At 60.9% G+C, this 17063-nt stretch overlaps 2 protein-coding genes and 2 long non-coding RNA genes across 11 annotated transcripts; 1 reads left to right on the top strand and 3 right to left on the bottom strand.

Moving 5' to 3' along the window:
- Window positions 1-446: 446 nt before the first annotated feature.
- On the bottom strand, window positions 447-8454 carry LOC128903199 (uncharacterized). Of its 4 annotated transcripts, XR_008464045.1 has the most exons (5): window positions 7329-8454; window positions 1203-2630; window positions 881-1051; window positions 737-797; window positions 447-560 (listed from the first exon to the last, which is right to left on the bottom strand). It is a non-coding gene; the product is annotated as an uncharacterized LOC128903199 (long non-coding RNA). The 4 variants fall into 4 exon arrangements; XR_008464043.1 differs by having other exon boundaries at window positions 737-1051; XR_008464046.1 differs by lacking the exons at window positions 737-797; window positions 881-1051.
- Window positions 8455-8899: 445 nt separating this feature from the next.
- Window positions 8900-11192, bottom strand: LOC128903196 (uncharacterized). Its single transcript, XR_008464042.1, has 2 exons — window positions 11049-11192; window positions 8900-10846 (listed from the first exon to the last, which is right to left on the bottom strand). It is a non-coding gene; the product is annotated as an uncharacterized LOC128903196 (long non-coding RNA).
- Window positions 11193-11230: 38 nt separating this feature from the next.
- BCAP31 (B cell receptor associated protein 31) lies at window positions 11231-13226 on the top strand. Of its 5 annotated transcripts, none has more exons than XM_054187176.1 (8): window positions 11231-11313; window positions 11536-11633; window positions 11937-12037; window positions 12152-12296; window positions 12475-12610; window positions 12731-12845; window positions 12939-13039; window positions 13122-13226. In XM_054187176.1, exons 2-8 carry the CDS (start codon window positions 11542-11544, stop codon window positions 13158-13160), a joined length of 729 nt encoding a protein of 242 aa, XP_054043151.1. In that variant the 5' UTR covers window positions 11231-11313; window positions 11536-11541; the 3' UTR covers window positions 13161-13226. The 5 variants fall into 5 exon arrangements, with proteins under 5 accessions (XP_054043151.1, XP_054043153.1, XP_054043150.1 ...); XM_054187178.1 differs by having other exon boundaries at window positions 11291-11357; window positions 12731-12856; XM_054187175.1 differs by having other exon boundaries at window positions 11291-11357.
- A 397-nt stretch (window positions 13227-13623) lies between these two features.
- Window positions 13624-17060, bottom strand: TAFAZZIN (tafazzin, phospholipid-lysophospholipid transacylase). The gene is given in 12 exon segments (XM_054187180.1): window positions 13624-13962; window positions 14114-14191; window positions 14624-14650; window positions 14652-14677; window positions 14959-15021; window positions 15284-15325; window positions 15470-15550; window positions 15804-15889; window positions 15970-16015; window positions 16354-16482; window positions 16659-16797; window positions 16901-17060. Coding segments are annotated over 11 exon segments (777 nt in total). The 5' UTR covers window positions 16768-16797; window positions 16901-17060; the 3' UTR covers window positions 13624-13872.
- Between the last annotated feature and the right edge of the window lie 3 nt (window positions 17061-17063).

Raw genomic sequence — 17063 nt, forward strand, 5'->3', positions numbered from 1 at the left:
TGCCGGAGGACGAGCTGCTCCTTTCCTCACAGGCCTGAGAAGTCCAGCGTGCAAAACACCAAAACGGAGAAAGCAACCCTTAGAGGAACGGACAATACGTGCTCTTTTATTACAACTACATCAATTGTGTCAGCAACGGGGCCCCGTAGGTATGTAAACTTAAACTTTTGCAGGGCGTAGACATAAAGAGAAAGACATCATCCTAACCTCCATAGGCAAGTAGACCATTAGGCCCGATAACCACATTTTTAATCAAGACTCGATGTCCTTTACTTTCCTTGTGAAAGAAAACCCACAATGCTGGGGGGGTCATACGTCACTTCTAGCAAGACGACGCATATTACCCGACTTCTGCCAGAACTACGTTCTGGATAGGAACAACGGACAGGGCACAAGCAGAGGCTTGTGCGCTGCCTGTAATACAGCGGCGGAGAAAGAACCAACCCTTCCGACTGCCGCTCTCCTCAGCCGAGTCCGCTCCGGTGCCCTTTCTGTCATTGCTGTCATGGCTTAGGCTGGGCATTAAATGAAACGACAGATGCTCTCTTTCAACTTCTCTCCTGAGGGAGAAAACAATGTGAGGGAGACTTAGGAACTGAAAGAGAAACTGAACTCTAACAAAATATAAACAGAAAAGTAGTACTGAAGAAAGACAAGAATAACAGGAAAACAGTAGCAGAGAGAAAATATATACACACAACCCGGCATGGAGCTCCCAAGATGACCATCGCCTCACCCGCTGGCACGGGGAAAGTCCGGGACCAGACTCGGTGACAGACTGGAACCAGATTCCGGACCTGGTTGCATAAATGCACGGATCGGCGTCAAAGGACAATGACCAGACAGAGGAGTCCTCAAAGGCCAGACGACAGGTACCGACCCTTTCGATGCCTCCGCTTTTATACTGAGGGTGATGAGGATGGGATGCGATACCCCATCAGTCAGATCCGGGTCACCGGTCCCGTCTACTCTTCACCATGGGTGCAACCCCTCTACGCTTTTCTGCTTCCGACCCTCCAACAGGGCATATATAAAAGTCAGCTGCGCTGTGCTGTTATAGGAATAAGTATAAGCAAGAGCCTCTCTGCACGGCATCCCTTCGCATTAAGTGTAAATATAAGTTCTTGGCGCTCTGAAGGCAGATACTACCTGAAAAATACGTCATTACCTTCAGAGAGTTCAGTTCATTGGAAGAGACTTACCTGCAAAGTAAAGTGACTGCAAACAACACCGGTTCTGTTGCACCTCAGACCAGCACTTCCACACATGGCTACGTAACCTCACATTCACATGAAAAAAAGAAGAAGTGGCCAAATGTATTCATGGAGCCGCCGGTCACATCTTCCCTTTAATACCTCGGGCTCAGCCACCTTCGTCCTGCGCTCCCGTCAGCTCCCCTGCCTATCCCTGGCCACCTCATCTCTCTGCACCTGAAAAAAAGCAACACAACATCAAACATTACCCTAATGCGGAGCAGTAGCTTAATTCCAAAGGTCTTGTTTCTACTGAAGAACCCTGTTCACATAAGTCCAACTACAGCCTGTCATCCAGAGAAGAGAAGCCTGCAAACGTTACACCCCACACAACGCAGGCTTACCATCTTTGAGACACCGTCCCCTTCACTGGCCACGAACACCCTCTCCAACTTGGCTGCGCTTATGCCAGTGCCCGCTAATGAAACACCCGTCCACACAGCCTCTCGAGAGCTAATCAATTTGAGACGACTGAGCAACCTTTGCCCGGGTCTAGACAGATCCTCATATTCACTACAGACTGCCGTCGTGATTCTGCCTACCCTGGACGCTACGCACCCGGGCAGGGCAGCCCCAAGCCAGACACACACAGACTGACACCACACAGAACACGACGAACGACGCGCCTCAAGGATGAGAGAAAACTCTCAGCAAGAAGGATGACACCGGGACCAAAGTCACCGTTGGGCAAGACGACCTGCGGCACTGTGATGGTGACGATGTGAAGAGGCTCCACAGAACCCCCTGAAACCAAGTGTAGAACTTCACAGTTCCTGAGAAGGGACTGTCGAGCCTGACAAGATGGACGCGTAGGAAGCCCAGCTTCAAGACCTAAGAGCGTAACGACACAGGGAAGAAGCCCCAGTCGCTGAAGTGGACCATCCGGAGAGTTCCAAGATGCAAGACCGATGCACGCTTTAAGATGCTAATGCAAGAAGAGAGGCAGACGGTTGGTGCTACGCCCACGGGTGCAGGCGTTCGACACCATAAGGATGGCACCCGACGCACGTTCCATGCTCCTGGAGCTTAAAGATGATCTCGAGACCCAGAAAAAGGGTCTAGGATGCAAAACACAGACCACACGAACGACACGACAACACACACAGGCTGGAACTGCCCTGCCCAGGTTGCGTTCACATCACACTGGACAGTAAGCTACGTCATTTACCTGCCCAAAGGAGACTGTGCCCCAGAACAGCCCTCCCCCCTACACTAACATCAAAGACCCCATTACACAGTTGTCAGCCTCCGCCCCTCTCCGGTGCTGGTCTCTCAACTTAGCTTTTGGAGGGCTGGCATCTGATTCCATCCTCGACGTAGTCCACAAGACACAACCATCCAATACGCTCCTGCGGTCACCGGCTTACTCCTCTTCCTCTGCAAAAGGAAAAGGAAAAGTCATCGCAAAAGCAGCCCCAACACCAGCAATAAGCGCCCCGAGGGGAGATGACGACCTCCTCCACAAAACCCCTCAAGCCTCCTGAACGCTGACGCAGTCTGATTGCCTGCCCCGCACCGATTCTAGAGTCGGATGCTGCAGCGACGGTTATTCACGGCACCTAAGATACCAAGAAACACAACATGACCACTGCGCTTCTGCCAAACCACCAGTCCCGTGCTCCTCCTCGATACCATCTGTCTTGCCTCAAATGCGAGAGCCTAGAGCAGACCAGACACCATCGACAACCAAACCCAACTACAAGACTGGTTTGAGAAAGACACATGAACCCGCCTCCCTTTCCCAGCCATCCCCTAATGCCAAAACTTTAGAGACTCCCTCCTTTCTCCTGAACCGTCAGGGAAGGAGACCCACTGCCTCCCCACAACTCCTGCCCCCGGTTTTCCAACTGCTCCTCGGGACCTGCTCTTCTGAGCCCTGCCCTGTGTGTGGCAGACACCTCCTGTCTTCTGCCTTCACAGAGACTCTGGGCTCTGCTACAGACCCGGAAAGCCAGGAAAGCCAGGAAAACAGTTACAGAACCTACCGGTAGCCTCCTGCAAGAGCTTCAGGGCTACCGTGATGCCCTGGGGGGAAACGATGAGCCATCCCTGCTGTTACATCCCTGCTGCTTTCTCAAAACAAACTCAATATATAGATACCTACAAAACACTCGCCCTAAATCCTGCTCCAGTATCTCATAACGCACCCAATTAAGACTAATAAAAACACCAACTAACGTAGCGTACATCAAAATTGGAAAAAAAATACAACATTTTATCTTCAGTCAAGTCAGAAATTATAGTAAAACACACACCGCCTGCCATAAGCAAAAAAAAAAAGAAGAGACACATACTATTAAACCATTTAAACAAACTAAAGGCTCCCTACGAAACTAAAGATATGGGGGAAAAAAAAAAGAAAAAAAGATAACATACAACTGCACTTTCTGTGGCAACCACCCTTCCATTGAGGAGTCTCACCTCTGATGTCCTACCTACACTAGTTCAAATGCCAAAAGAAGCCTTCCCGAACAGCCACACGAGCTCCAAAACAACACTGAAGGAGCTCCAGAGCTCAGACCCCAGAGAAGACCAGCAGCAGAACGAGCTCCTGACCCGAAGCTGTGGCTCATATACCCCGGGCCCCGCCCACCACCTTTCCCACAATCCCCTGGGTAAAGGGTGGGGCCGCCCCCCAGAAGCGTAAAAGCAGCTGAAGGGGCAGCAGGTGTTGTTATTTGCTTTAATTTTACCATCTATGAAGTAGTGAAGAGTGAGAGCGACCCTTGCTAGAAAAAGCATCACCTGCTCCTCCCTTGCAGCTCCACCCATTGCATCAACGATGTGTCCAGGGGAGCAGTTAAAGAGAGGTGAGACAGAAAAAAAATAAACATCAGACTTATCTCCACGGGAAAGTGGCTTATTCAATGCAATGGTAACATTATTATTAAAATTTATGTACTTGAGTGTCCTTCAAAACAAAAAAATGCAAACCCAAACACAATCTGTTACTACGGGGTCGTTCCTCATTTCTAGCGAGACCATGTGCACTAACGACCTTCTGCCAGAACCCCTTTTTGGATGGGAGCGAATAACAAAACAGAACCAGATTCTAGGAGAAAACTTCCTCAAAAACATCTTCCCCTGTGAAATAAGTTATTTATTGTAAATTGCTGGCAATTTAAAGTCATATTGATAATCTCGTTTTGACTTTTTACTCCACAGCGCTACTTGTGTCCCAAAATACAGAGAGCAACAAAAAAGCATGGAACTACAAGTCACGTGTTTCCTGAACCTGCATAAAGCACCCTAATTAACATCTCAGTAGCTAGAACAAAAACGAGTTTATACACATAAACTCATATTTTACAATATCTGTAAAAATGAGAAATTCTTCTTTATTTCAATGCCTCACGCCCATATAGACAGGTTTTATTCTATTTTTAAACACACATTCCCCCCATGAATTTTCAGGCATTTTTGGGGGGGACCCAGTGTGACACCCCACACACCCGCCCCGGAAAAGGTCTTCTTTTGACTTAGAAATACCATCTGGAGTACAATTGCAGCCTGACATCAAAAAAAAAACCAAACTACACAAACATGACACCCCACACAAAGCGGCTTTAACATCTCGGAGATGCAGTCTGCGTCGCTACTGCGGAACAGCCCCTCCCACAGAGCTCTGCTCATCCCAAAAAACCCTTAATTAAAGAGCTGCCCACACCACCTGCTGGTGGCTCCTTGCTGGGAGTTGACTGTACCACCTTGGCCTCAACAGTCTCCTTAGATCAACGTATGACCCATAGACTCCTGCTGCTCTTCCCCCTGCCCCTGACTCTACGCGACCGGGCAGAGCAGCTCCGAGCCCAACACGCACAAGCACAGACCAACGCTACACACAACACCACAAACAACGCACCTCACGGATCAGAGAAAACTCTCAGCAAGAAGGATGACACCCCGACGACGTAAGTGATTGTCAGGCAAGAAGACCTGCGGGCCCACGGCGGTGACATGAGAAGGCTCGAGGGAAAGCCCAGGAAATGACGACAACGCAACGGCCTGGGACAACGAGTGACTCTCAGACTGAGGAGGTGTATGCGCGGGAAGCTGGTCTTCAAGACCGAAGAACTTAAGGATGCAGGGAACAAGTCGCAGTCACTGAAAAGGGATGGCTAGAGAACAGGGCTGCTCCCGCAGCCGGGAACAACGCCGCAGATGAGGACCGTCCAGAAACTTCTGAGTTTCTAAAGACCCAGCCACGCTTTAAGCTTATGATGCAAGAAAAGCAGCCCCCGACTGGGGCAATGCCAATGAGGACAAGCATTCGAGGCTCTAGGGATGGTGCCTGAAGTACAGACCGCGCTCCTCAAGTGGAAAGAGGACACTGAGTCCCAAGGAAGGTTTAAGACACAGAAAACACACCACACAAACAACACAACAGACGCGGGCCAGAACTGCCCTGCCCAGCACACGCTAGCTTTGTGCTGAAGAGTAACCCGCCCCCTTTACCTGCTCAGAGGACACTGCTCCTGGATACGCCTCTGCTCTACCCTGACTTGAAAACTCCTCCCTGAAACTGCCAACCTTGGCCCCCCTCCAGCGCCTGTCCCTCTACTTCGCTTTCAGAGGGCCAGTGGCCTGAATTCATCCTTGACGAAAAAAAAAACCACAACAAACAGCTAACTGATGCGTTCCTGCAGTCACCACGTTCCTCTTCATCGGCAAAACAAAGAGAAATCACAGCTCCAGCAGCGACCACCATGACAGTAGATGCCAACCTCTTCCACAACACCCTCGTCCTCAGAGGTGCCACGGCAATCCGCTCACCTGCGTCGCGTCGATTCCAGAGTCGGAGGCTGCCGCAACAATTATTTATGGCACCAACGATACCAACAAACACAAAATTACCATTGCGTTTCCGCGACATCACCAGTCCCGCGCTCCTCCTCCACACCGTCCAGCTCACCTCAACTGCAAGAGACTAGAACAGACCGGACCCTGTCGACACCCAGATCCAAAGGCAAAACTGATACGACAGAGACTGACGAACCCACCTCCCTCTCCTAGCCAGCCCCCAGCGCCAAAACTTTAGGAACCCCTTCTCTTCTCCTCAACTGTCAGGGAAGGAGCCTCACGTCCTCCTGACAGCTCCCATCCTCTATTTGCAACGCTGAAGCCCCTACGCCGGCCGCTTCTCAGGAGCGGCTCTTCTGAGCCGTGCCCTGCGCTCCGCAGGCGCCTCCTGTCTTCTCGCTTCCCACCGACTCTGGGCTCTGCATCAGACCCACAAAACAAATAACGCCCTGACACAATCTACGAGGGGCCTGCTGCCAGCTGCAAACACTCGAGGGACACCGTGGCACTTCGCGGGCAATGGGGGAAGGTGACGAGCCATGCCATACCCTGAGCGACGCTACGCCTTACGTCCCTGCTGCTTTCTTGAGAAACGCTAGTGCCATATGCAGCCACATACAAAACGCTCACCGTAACCCCTACAAGATAATCTCATCATCAGCCCAATTAAGAGAAACAATATCAGCAATTCACACAGCCTACTGCACAACCGGTGAAAAACCCACAGTTCTATCTTCAAAGAAGTCAGGAATTCTAGGAAAACGCGGTGCTCCTAGAACAAAGCAAAGCAAAGCACGCTGTTAAACCATCCGGGCACCCCCCAAACACGCATCACGAAGTCACTGACCTGAAAAAAAGGAAACAAAAAAGCAGCAGACCGGTCAACTGTCTGCCGTACAGGCGGCTGGAGGTTTACTGCTCCCGAAGGTCTCAGCTCAGCCCTTCTCACCCCCGCCTCCCGAAACGCCAAAACGCGCCTCCCCAGAGAGCTGAGCCCGCCCCAGAGCTGCCGCCAACCGAAGGACCAGCAGAGCACCGACCCCCCGGGGCCCAGCAGCAGAACGAGCTCCTGAGCCCGGGCTGGGGCTCACGTACCCCGGGCCCCGCCCACCGCCCTTCCCACAATCCCCTGGGAAAGGGGCGGGGCCGACCCCCAGGAGACGCGAAGGCGGCCGCAGGAGCAGCAGCTGCTTTTCTCCTGCCTTAAGTTCCCAGCAGGCGAAGCACCACCCCTTTTTACGTCCCTCTGGGACTCGCCTCCGGTGATTCTCGTACCGCCTTGGGTTGATTTCTGTCGAGTTGTTGCTGTGGAGAAGAGAGTTCCGCAGGGGTCGCTTTGTTTTTGCGATCTTCGGATATTTTTGTGGTTAACTGTTCATCGCGCTTTGCGGTCTGGGAAGAGTGCTGGAATCATGTGATTTCCAGAAGACTGATGGGCATTTACGGGGTCCTGGAGGACTAAAGTGCCATAGAGACGCGCGTCGGCTGACTGAGGGGGCACTTCCGGGGTCCTGGAGGACTAAAGTGCCATAGAGACGCGCGTCGGCTGACTGAGGGGGCACTTCCGGGTTTCTGGAGGACTAAAGTGCCATAGAGACGCGCGTCGGCTGACTGAGGGGGCACTTCCGGGTTTCTGGAGGACTAAAGTGCCACAGAGACGCGCGTCGGCTGACTGAGGGGGCACTTCCGGGGTCCTGGAGGACTAAAGTGCCATAGAGACGCGCGTCGGCTGACTGAGGGGGCACTTCCGGGTTTCTGGAGGACTAAAGTGCCATAGAGACGCGCGCCGGCTGACTGAGGGGGCACTTCCGGGTTTCTGGAGGACTAAAGTGCCATAGAGACGCGCGTCGGCTGACTGAGGGGGCACTTCCGGGTTTCTGGAGGACTAAAGTGCCATAGAGACGCGCGTCGGCTGACTGAGGGGACACTTCCGGGGTCCTGGAGGACTAAAGTGCCACAGAGACGCGCGTCGGCTGACTGAGGGGGCACTTCCGGGTTTCTGGAGGACTAAAGTGCCATAGAGACGCGCGTCGGCTGACTGAGGGGGCACTTCCGGGGTCCTGGAGGACTAAAGTGCCATAGAGACGCGCGCCGGCTGACTGAGGGGGCACTTCCGGGTTTCTGGAGGACTAAAGTGCCACAGAGACTCGCGTCGGCTGACTGAGGGGACACTTCCGGGGTCCTTGAGGACAGCGGGGCCATGGAGATGGACGCCCGGAAAACTGCCGGGCACCGATGGGGGCGTGGTAACGCGTAAGAGCCGATACTGGAGCGTCGACGGCCGGGCGGGCGGCACCGATCCCGCTCCAGGCGGCGCGGAGCTCGACAGAGTCCCGGCGGTCCTGATTCGGCCTCCAGCCGCCGCTTTCTCGAGACCGGCGCCGGACGGGGCCTCCGCGAAGCCGCGCATGCGCACGAGCTGCGCTGGAGGGCGGGGGCGAGGGCGGGGGGAGGCTGCGGTGGCGCCTTCTCCACAGCGCAAGGATTAGCGCATTGGGCTTTCCTGCATAAAATTTATTTTTAAAAAAAAAAAAGTCTTTAATTTTTTTTTTTTTTTGCTTTCTGGTCGCACAAATCCATCTACAGCACAGGCATTTACACCCCTGCATCTATTTACACACACACGTGTATATATAATATATATATTTAGGGAATTTATATTATTTATTTACACTTAGAGAAAATCTGTTTAGGCTTATACATCAACACTTACGCTACAGAATAGCTACTGAGACGGTCTGCTTACGCATCTATTTTGACACGAATATATTTTTATAAACACCTTTTTTCAGTATTTTCATATTCTGGGATCTTTCATACAACACAGAAGCACAGAATCGTAGAACCCTGAGAGACAGAGGTTTTTATTTTGAACGTATTTTACACGCATAAATCGGTATCATTTCTCAAGGTACGTATTTCTCATATACACACGAGAGATCGGTCTCTATCTCAACGCCTCGTGCCCGCAGTCACAGGTTTTCACGTTTTGGTTTTTTTTTTAATGCATCCCAAGAATTTTCAGACGCTTTGGGGCTGTGACCCACCTCTTCTGGGGACACCCACGTAACCCCACACCCCCCCCCCCCACTCACCTGCTCCTCCGCTGCATCGTCGCTCCCCCAGTGATGTCGGGGCGCCCCAAAATTACATCGTCAGCTCCCCAGACACACACCCCCTTTTATTCACCCCCCCAAAAAAAAAAAAAATAAACAAAAGCCCTGGCAGACCCAGGGCCGCCCCCTTCACCTCTGGCGGCTCCACCAGGGGCTGCAAACCTGGGCCGGGGCATCTCTCGAGCAGTACGAGATGCCTACAACGGGCTCCAGGGAGTCCTGGGGGGCTCTGGTGTGGTGGGGGGGGGTCCCAGGAGCGTCCCAGCAGGATGCTGGGGGGTACTGGCAAGGGCTCCAGGGAGTCCCAGCCGGCTCTGGCATGTCCTGGAGGGCTCCAGAGAGCTCTGGGGGAACATGAAGGGTCGCAGGGGGTCCTAGGAGGGTCCCAGGGGGATGTGACGGTTAACAGGAGCAGCTCCAGGGGGTCCCAGATTGCTCTGGGATGGTCCTGGGGGCTCCAGGGGGTCCTGGAGGGGGTGTGGGAAGGTCCCAGGGTGCTCCAGGGAGTCATGAGGGATCCTGGAGGGCTCTGGCGGACTCTCAGGGCATGTGTGTGGGGTCCCAGGGGATGTGGGGGTTACCAGGGGGACGCTCCGGGGGGTACCAGAGGGCTCTAGGGTGTGCAGGGGTGCACTAGTGGAATCTGCGGGGTCCTGGAGGAGGTTTGGGAGGGTCCCAGAGGGGGTTTGGGAGGGTCCCAGAGGGAATGTAGGGGGTCCCAGAAGGCTCCAGGGAGCCTTGGGGGAACATAAGGGGTCCCAAGGGGCCCTGAAAGAGCCAAGGATGGTCCCAGAGGGATATGGGGGGGTCCCAAGGGCATATGTGGGGTACAGAGGGAGCTTCAGGGGGTCCTAGAGGGCTCTGGGGTGTCCTGGGGGGCTCCAGGGGGATCTGTGGGGTCCTGGAGGGGGTGTGGGAGGTTCCCAGGAGGCTCCATGGAGTCCCAGGGAGAAAAGCAGGGGGTCCCAGAAGGCTCCAGAGAGTCCTGGGGGAACGTGAGGAGTCCCCAGGGGTATCGGAAGGGTCCAAGGATGGTCCCAGGCGGATGTGGGGAGTACCAGCGACGCTCCAAGGGGTCCCAGAGGGCTCTCGGGTGTCTGGGGGGACTCCAGGGGGCCCTGGAGGGGGTGTGGGAGGGTCCTGGCAGGATCGTGGGGTGTCCCAGAAGGCTCCAGGGAGGTCGGGGGGGTACATGAGAGGTCACAGAGGGCCCTGGAGGGTCCAAGGAGATGTGGGGAGTACTGGGGTGGGGGGACAGGAGGTCCCAGACGGCTCTGGGGTGTCCGGGGGGGCTCCAGGTAGTGGGGCGGGGGGCTGTCCTAGAAGGCTCCCTGGCTGACGTTGGGGGTACCAGGGGGGGCTCCAGGGGGTCCTGGAGGGCTCTAGGGCGTCCTTGGGGGCTCCAAGGGGCTCGGGGGTGTCCTGGGATGGGTGTGGGAGGGTCCCAGGGGGCTGCAGGGGGTCCCAGGGGATTCTCGGCCTGGTTGGATTTAAATAAGCGTGGCACGGTCCCACCCCTCCAGCCGCCCAGGTGTCCCTCGGGATGGCATCCCAGCCCAGCCCATCCCTCCGGCGTGTCCCTGCTCCACGCACCTCGGTACCGCCGGCAAACGCACCGATGGCGCCCCTTGATCCCACCATCCGCGTCGCCGACGGAGCCGCCGCACGGGCCCGTTACTGGAAAGGGCAGAGGCAGTTACGCTTTCACCACGACGCCGCGCACCGCACCGCCACGGCAAGGAGCCCCGCTGCCCTCCGGAGCCGCCCTATCCCCGCCCCCACACCCGCTACCGCAGACCGACACGGCCCACGGGCCGCTCTGGCTCCCGGCGGGGCTCCGCTTTCTCCCCCGGCCTCGCCTCGCTTCAGCTCAGCTCACTGTCTGCCACCCCGCCGCCGGCAGCGGGTGCCCGAGCTCGGTACCCGGCCCCCGCCCCGCTGCGAGGCCGCCGCGGCCATGACGGCGCCGGGGAAGCGACACCTCCCCTCAGGACGGGAGGGAAAATGGCGGCGGCGGCCGGAAGCCGCGGTGCCTCTTTCCGCCTCGGTACGGGCCGGAAGCGGGAGGGGGCTCGCCGGCTCTGATTGGGTGTTGCCGCAGAGGCGTGGGCGGGACTTCCGTTCCGGGCTGAGTCCTGCTTCCGGTAGGGGCGGTGGTCGGCGGGGACGGGGCCGCCGCTGCCAGATAGTGAGAACGGGGGAGGCCGCTGGAGGGGGCGGGAGGGGGGCAGATAGTGATCCCGCAGGCGGGGGGATCCCCGGGAAGGGGCGCGGGGGGGGTGTGACCGTGACCGGGGAGGGGGAGCGGTGAGCGAGGTCCCCATCCCTCCTCTCTCTGCCCCCCACCCCCGCCACCCCCGCCTCAGGCCGCCATGAGCCTGCAGTGGACGGCGGTCGCCACCTTCCTCTACGCCGAGGTCTTCCTCGTCCTCCTGCTCTGCGTCCCCTTCGTCTCGCCGGCCAGGTGGGGAGAAACCCGGGGATGGGGGGGGTAAGGGGGGGGTCGTGGGGCTGGAGGGAGTCCGGGGGCAGGAGAAGGTTGGGGGGGGGGGTCCCCGGGGATGAGAGGGTCTGGGGGGGGGGGGGGGGGCGGAGGGGGGCGGCCTGGGGCTGAGGTGGGGGGGGGCCGGGGGGGGTCCCTCAGGGGCTGTGGGGGGGGGGTCTGGGGCTGTGGAGGGGTCCCTCAGGGGCTGGGGGGGGGGGTGCGGGTGGGGGTCCCCGGCTGCCATCCCTGACCTCCGTTGTTCCCCCCCCCCTCCCCGCACAGATGGCAGAAGATCTTCAAGTCGCGCCTGGTGGGCCTGGCCGTGGCTTACGGCAACACCGTCTTTGTCGTCCTCATCGTCATCCTCGTCCTGCTGCTCTTCGGTGGGTGCGGGAACCATCGCCCCCCCCACACACACACTCTCTCTCCCTGGGGGGGGGGTTTGGCAGGGGATGCCGGAGTGATATTTTTCCCCCCCCACTCCTTGCTCCCCGCAGACGCCCTGCGGGAAACCCGTAAGTACGACGTGACGGACCGGGTGGCCCTGCAGAGCAGCCCCGGCGCCCTCGAGCATTTCCACATGAAACTCTTCCGGGCTCAGCGTAACCTCTACTTGGCCGGCTTCGCCCTCCTCCTCTCCTTGTGAGTCTCCGGGGAGCCGGGGGGGGGATACCTGGGGCCCCTGGGATCACGGAATAACGATAGGGGTTGGAAGGGACCACCGGGACTGTCGCTCCTCTTTCCCTGAGCCCCAGCCGCGCCCCGTGCCCCGGGGGGGGGGAGGCCAAACCCGTCTCAGCCTGGCTCCCCCCCCCCGCAGCCTCCTGCGCCGCCTGGTCACCCTCATCTCGCAGCAAGCCGTGCTGGGCGCCTCCAGCGAGGCCTTTCGCAAACAGGCGGAAGGCGCCAGCCAGGCCGCCCGCCGCTACATGGAGGACAACGACGTCCTGCGGAAGGTACCGGGGAGCGCGTAGCCGGGGGGGGGGACGGACACCGAGGATATTGGGGGGGGAATCAGGGGAGGGGAGCCCCAGCCCTAATGCGTGTGTGTGTGTGTCATTCCCTCCCCCTGCCAGCAGCTGCAGGAGGCAGGGGGGGACGGGGGAGGCGCGTCCCCCTCCCAGGACGAGAACGAGAAGCTCAAGGCCAAGGTGGAGAAGCTGAAGGAGGAGCTGGCAGCCAGCAAGCGCAGTACGGAGCCGGTGGGCCGGGGAGGGGAGGCGGGGGGGGGGACACTGCAGGTTTTTGGGGTGACTCTGACACCGCCCCCCCCATCTTCTACAGCCCTGGAGAAGGCGGAGAACGAGGTGCAGGCCATGCGGCGCCAGGCCGAGGGGCTGACGCGGGAGTACGACCGGCTGCTGGACCAGCACGCCCGCCTGCAGGTACGGGGAAGCTGGGGGGGAACCTCGAACACCCCCCCGCCCCAGACCCCCCCCCACCTAACACCCCCCCAACGCCCCCCAGGCCGCCCACGATGGACCCCGTGACAAGAAGGAGGAGTGACGGACCAAGGCCCCCCACTCGCTGGACCACCACCCCCCCCCCCCCTCCGCCAGGATCGGGGCCGGGGAAGGTTGGGGGGGGGGCGGGGGGGGCGCCAGAACTCGGAAAAGACATTTTCAGGGACCCCCAACTGCCTCCCCCCTGCCCCCCCCCCCCCCCCCTCCATCCCACTGTATTTAGGGTTCCCTCACGCTGTGGGGGGGAGGGTGCGGGGAGGGTCTGAGCCCCATGTTGCGGAGGGGGGTCCGAGCCCCCTTTTTGCTCCTTCCTGGGGGGGGCGGGGGGGTTCCTTGGGGGCGGGCAATGGGGACACCCCCACCCCCCCCCCCTCCCCACACCAGCTTCTGCTTCAATAAACACGTGGGATCAGGCTGGGCTCGTCTGTCCCCCCGCCCCAGGGACGCTCTGACCCCCTGCCAGCCCCCCACCTCCCTTGGGGACCCCCTCGGGTCCAGAGGCCGCCGAGGCTCCACCACCTTTATTGGCACCGTGCACGGAAGCGGGGCCACGCTATGGGGCACGCCGTGGGGCGGCGCTCGTCCGTCTGTCCGTCCATCCTTCTGCCAGCGCCCCACGGCGCCGCAGGGACGGCTGGGGGGGGCCGTCGGTCCGTCGGCTGGGGCTGTCGCGCCGTGGGGCGGTCTCGCCGTGGGGCGAGGTCCTGCCGCAAGCGGGGCAGTCTCGTCTGTTGGTCCGTGGGGCGCCCCACACGCTACGAGGCAGGGTGCAGGGCCCGGGCCTGGCTCCGCAGCACTTCAAACTCCTTCTGCACGAAATCCGTCAGCGCCTTCCGCATCTCCACCTGGGGGGCAATGGGGCCGGGCCCCATAGAGCCATGGGGCTGGATCCCATAGATCCCAGCGGGGGCCGGGAGGGGAGAACAGGCCCTGCAGAGCTGTGGGGCAGAACGGTGTCCCCCCCATCTGCCATAGGGCAGCCCCCCAAGCACTCACCGTCGATGTGCCCTCGGCCCGGAGACGCTCCAGGAGGGGACGGACACTGAACGGTCGCCCCACAACCACCGTGATCCGCTACGGGACAGCATCAGTACCCCATAGCCTGCCCCACAGTCGTCCCCCCCCGCCCCACTACCTGCCCCACACACCCCACAACCCGCCCCGCAGCCCCTCCACGGCCCACTGCCTGCCCCACACACCCCATAGCCTGCCCCACAGCCACCTGTCTGCCCCACACACCGCATAGCCTGCCCCACAGACCCCCCCCCAGCCGCACTACCTGCCCCGCAGCGCCCCCCCCCCCAGGCTCACAGCCTGCCCCACACATCCCACAGCCCCCCTGCCAGAGCTGCCCTACCCCACTAACACCCCGTAGCCCGGCCCCACAGTGCTTCCCAAGCCTCCCCTGCTCCCCGCCCCACAGCCGCCCTGCCCCACAGCCCACCCCATGGGGTGGGGTGTCGGCGTGCATCCCCCCCCCCCCCCCCCCCAACCCCGTTCACTCACCTGCCCCACACGGGGCACATACGGGGGGGGCGTTGGGCAGGACGTCGTTCATGCCTGGCGTGGGGGTCAGCAGCTGGACAGGCCCCACAGCGGGGACCCAGCCCCACAGCGGGGGGACACACTACACCCCCCCCACCCCCCCCCAACTCCCCCCACGGCCCCACCTGCCCGCATCCCCCATCCCACCCTCCCCCATGGCCCCACAAGCCCCCCCGGCTCCTCTTCCCCCCCCACCCCCCACAACCCTCCCAGCCCCCCGCCATTGCCCCACACACACCCCCCGTGCCCCCCCAACCCTCCCCAGTGCCCCCCATCGCCCCCCCAGCCCCGCTCACCCCCGTGCCACAGTGGCAGGATGACTGGGTCAAGGCGGCACTCGGCCAGGAGACGCCCGATGCCTGCGGGAGGGGGCAAGGCAGCCATTCTTGGGGGGCGGGGGGGGGGCCAGGCAGGCCTCGGCAGGGGTCGAGGGGGTGGGTAGGGGGCAGAGGAGCAGCTGGGGGGCAGACAATCGCTGAGGGAGCGGGGGGGGGGGGGCGGAAATAAAGGGGCGAGGACGAGCGACCGGGGTTGAGGAGCAGCTGAGGGTCAGGGGATGGGGGAGACACTTGGCAGGGGGGGGGGGGCAGGGGGGGGGGACGGGACAGTTGGGGGGCTCACCCCACTTGAAGCGTACGAACTCCTGCCCCATGTTCACTTTGCCTGCGGGGACAGGGGGCTGTGGTTGGCGGGGGGGCAGCATGGGAGACCCCCAAGGGTCTCCCCAGCCCCCCAGATCTGGAGAAGGACGCGGTCCCAGTTCCCCCTGAGCCCCCCCCCCCGTCCCCCCCCCAATTCCCCCAGTACCCTCGGGGAAGACGTGCACCCAGTCCCCCTGGTTGAGCTTCTCCAGGATGAAATCCATCCCCCGCTGGTACACGCCGTCCCCTGCGAACACACGTTCGGCGCCACGAGATTTCTCCGGTAAGGACCGGGACCGGCCCGGCACAACCGCCCCCCCCACGCCCCCCCCCCGGCACAGCCACCCCCACCCCCCCGGCCCTCGCTCCCTGGCACGTAAAGAGGAATCTCTCCCAGCAGGGACCACAACCACCCCAGTACAAACGAAGCTGCCGCCCAGCCGCTCCCAGTGCCTCCCCATTACCTCCCAGTTGCCCCCCAGTTGCCCCCCCCTGCTCACCCCGGCAGACAGGGACACAGCGGCCCAGGCTGAAGAACCGCGAGTGCAGCTCCCGGGTGAAGCAGATGTCGGCGGCTGCGGGGGTCCTGGGGGGGTGGGAAACAGGACAGGGGGTGAGCAGGGAGGGTGGCTCCCCAGGACCCCCCCCCCTCAGCCCCCTCCTCACCACCGCATCTTGTGCAGGCTCCAGATGTGCCGCAGCTTCAGAGAACCTGGAGAACAGGAGGAACGTGGAGGGGGGGGGGGATGTCGCCCAAACGGCTAGGGACCCCAGACAGACCCGGGACCACACTCCCGGCCCCCTGGGGACCCCCCCCCCCCCCCCCCCACAAGCCCCCTCGGGATCCCCTGGGGAACCTCCTGTCGCCCTCGGAATCTCCTGGGGACCCCCCCCGGCCCCCTTGGGATCCCCCGAGGGAATCCCCTGGCGACTGGGGAGCCCCCCCCACCCCGTAGCTCTTCAGCTCCCCCCACCCCATCACCCTTGGGAACCCCCGGTGTCCCCCCAGCCCCATATTCCCTCCCCCCCCCCCCCCGCAGACAGGCATACCCCAGAGGTGGGGGTCGTCCATGCAGGACTGGTGGTTGGCGAGGGTGAGGAGGGGGGTGCGGGGCCCCCGCCGCTCCACCAGCTCGTGCAGCACCTCGCCGTTGTGCACCCGCAGCCGGTTCAGGTACCCTGCGGGGGGGCGGGGGGGGGGGAGACACAACGGGGGCCTGGGGGCACGGCGAAAGCCCCCCCCCCCCCCCCCGCAACATCCCAACCCCCCACCTCCAGCCGCCTCCGCCCCCCCCGGCCGCTACCGGGGCCCCGGGGGAGGGGGGCGAGGGGGACACACACACACACACACTCACGGGTCCAGACGCAGCTGTAGGTGCCCACCAGGCCGGTGACGAGGCGGCTGGCCAGCGCCCAGGGCAGGGGCGGCCCCGCGGGGAAGGGCCAGCTCACGGCCAGCGGCATGCTGCCATCGCCGGGGCACTGGGACGGCGCCTGGGGATGGGACGGGAGGGGTGTCACGGAGAGCCGGCGACGGCAGCGGGGCCCCCCCGAGCCCCCTGCAGTCCCCGGCCCACACACCGCAAGCCGCCTCTACCGTAAAGCGCGCCGGCCGCCCATCGCAAACTATCGCAAACTGGGGGGGGGCTGCCGTCAAGCGCGGCGGCGCGGGAGGACCTAGGGTAAGCGAGGGGCCTGGGCAGAGCGGCCGGTAACCAGGGAGGGCTAGGAAGGCGGAAGCAGCATAGAGGAAGAGGAGA

The sequence above is a fragment of the Rissa tridactyla genome (assembly GCF_028500815.1).
Source record: "Rissa tridactyla isolate bRisTri1 chromosome 24 unlocalized genomic scaffold, bRisTri1.patW.cur.20221130 SUPER_24_unloc_1, whole genome shotgun sequence".
Classification (NCBI taxonomy): domain Eukaryota; kingdom Metazoa; phylum Chordata; class Aves; order Charadriiformes; family Laridae; genus Rissa; species Rissa tridactyla.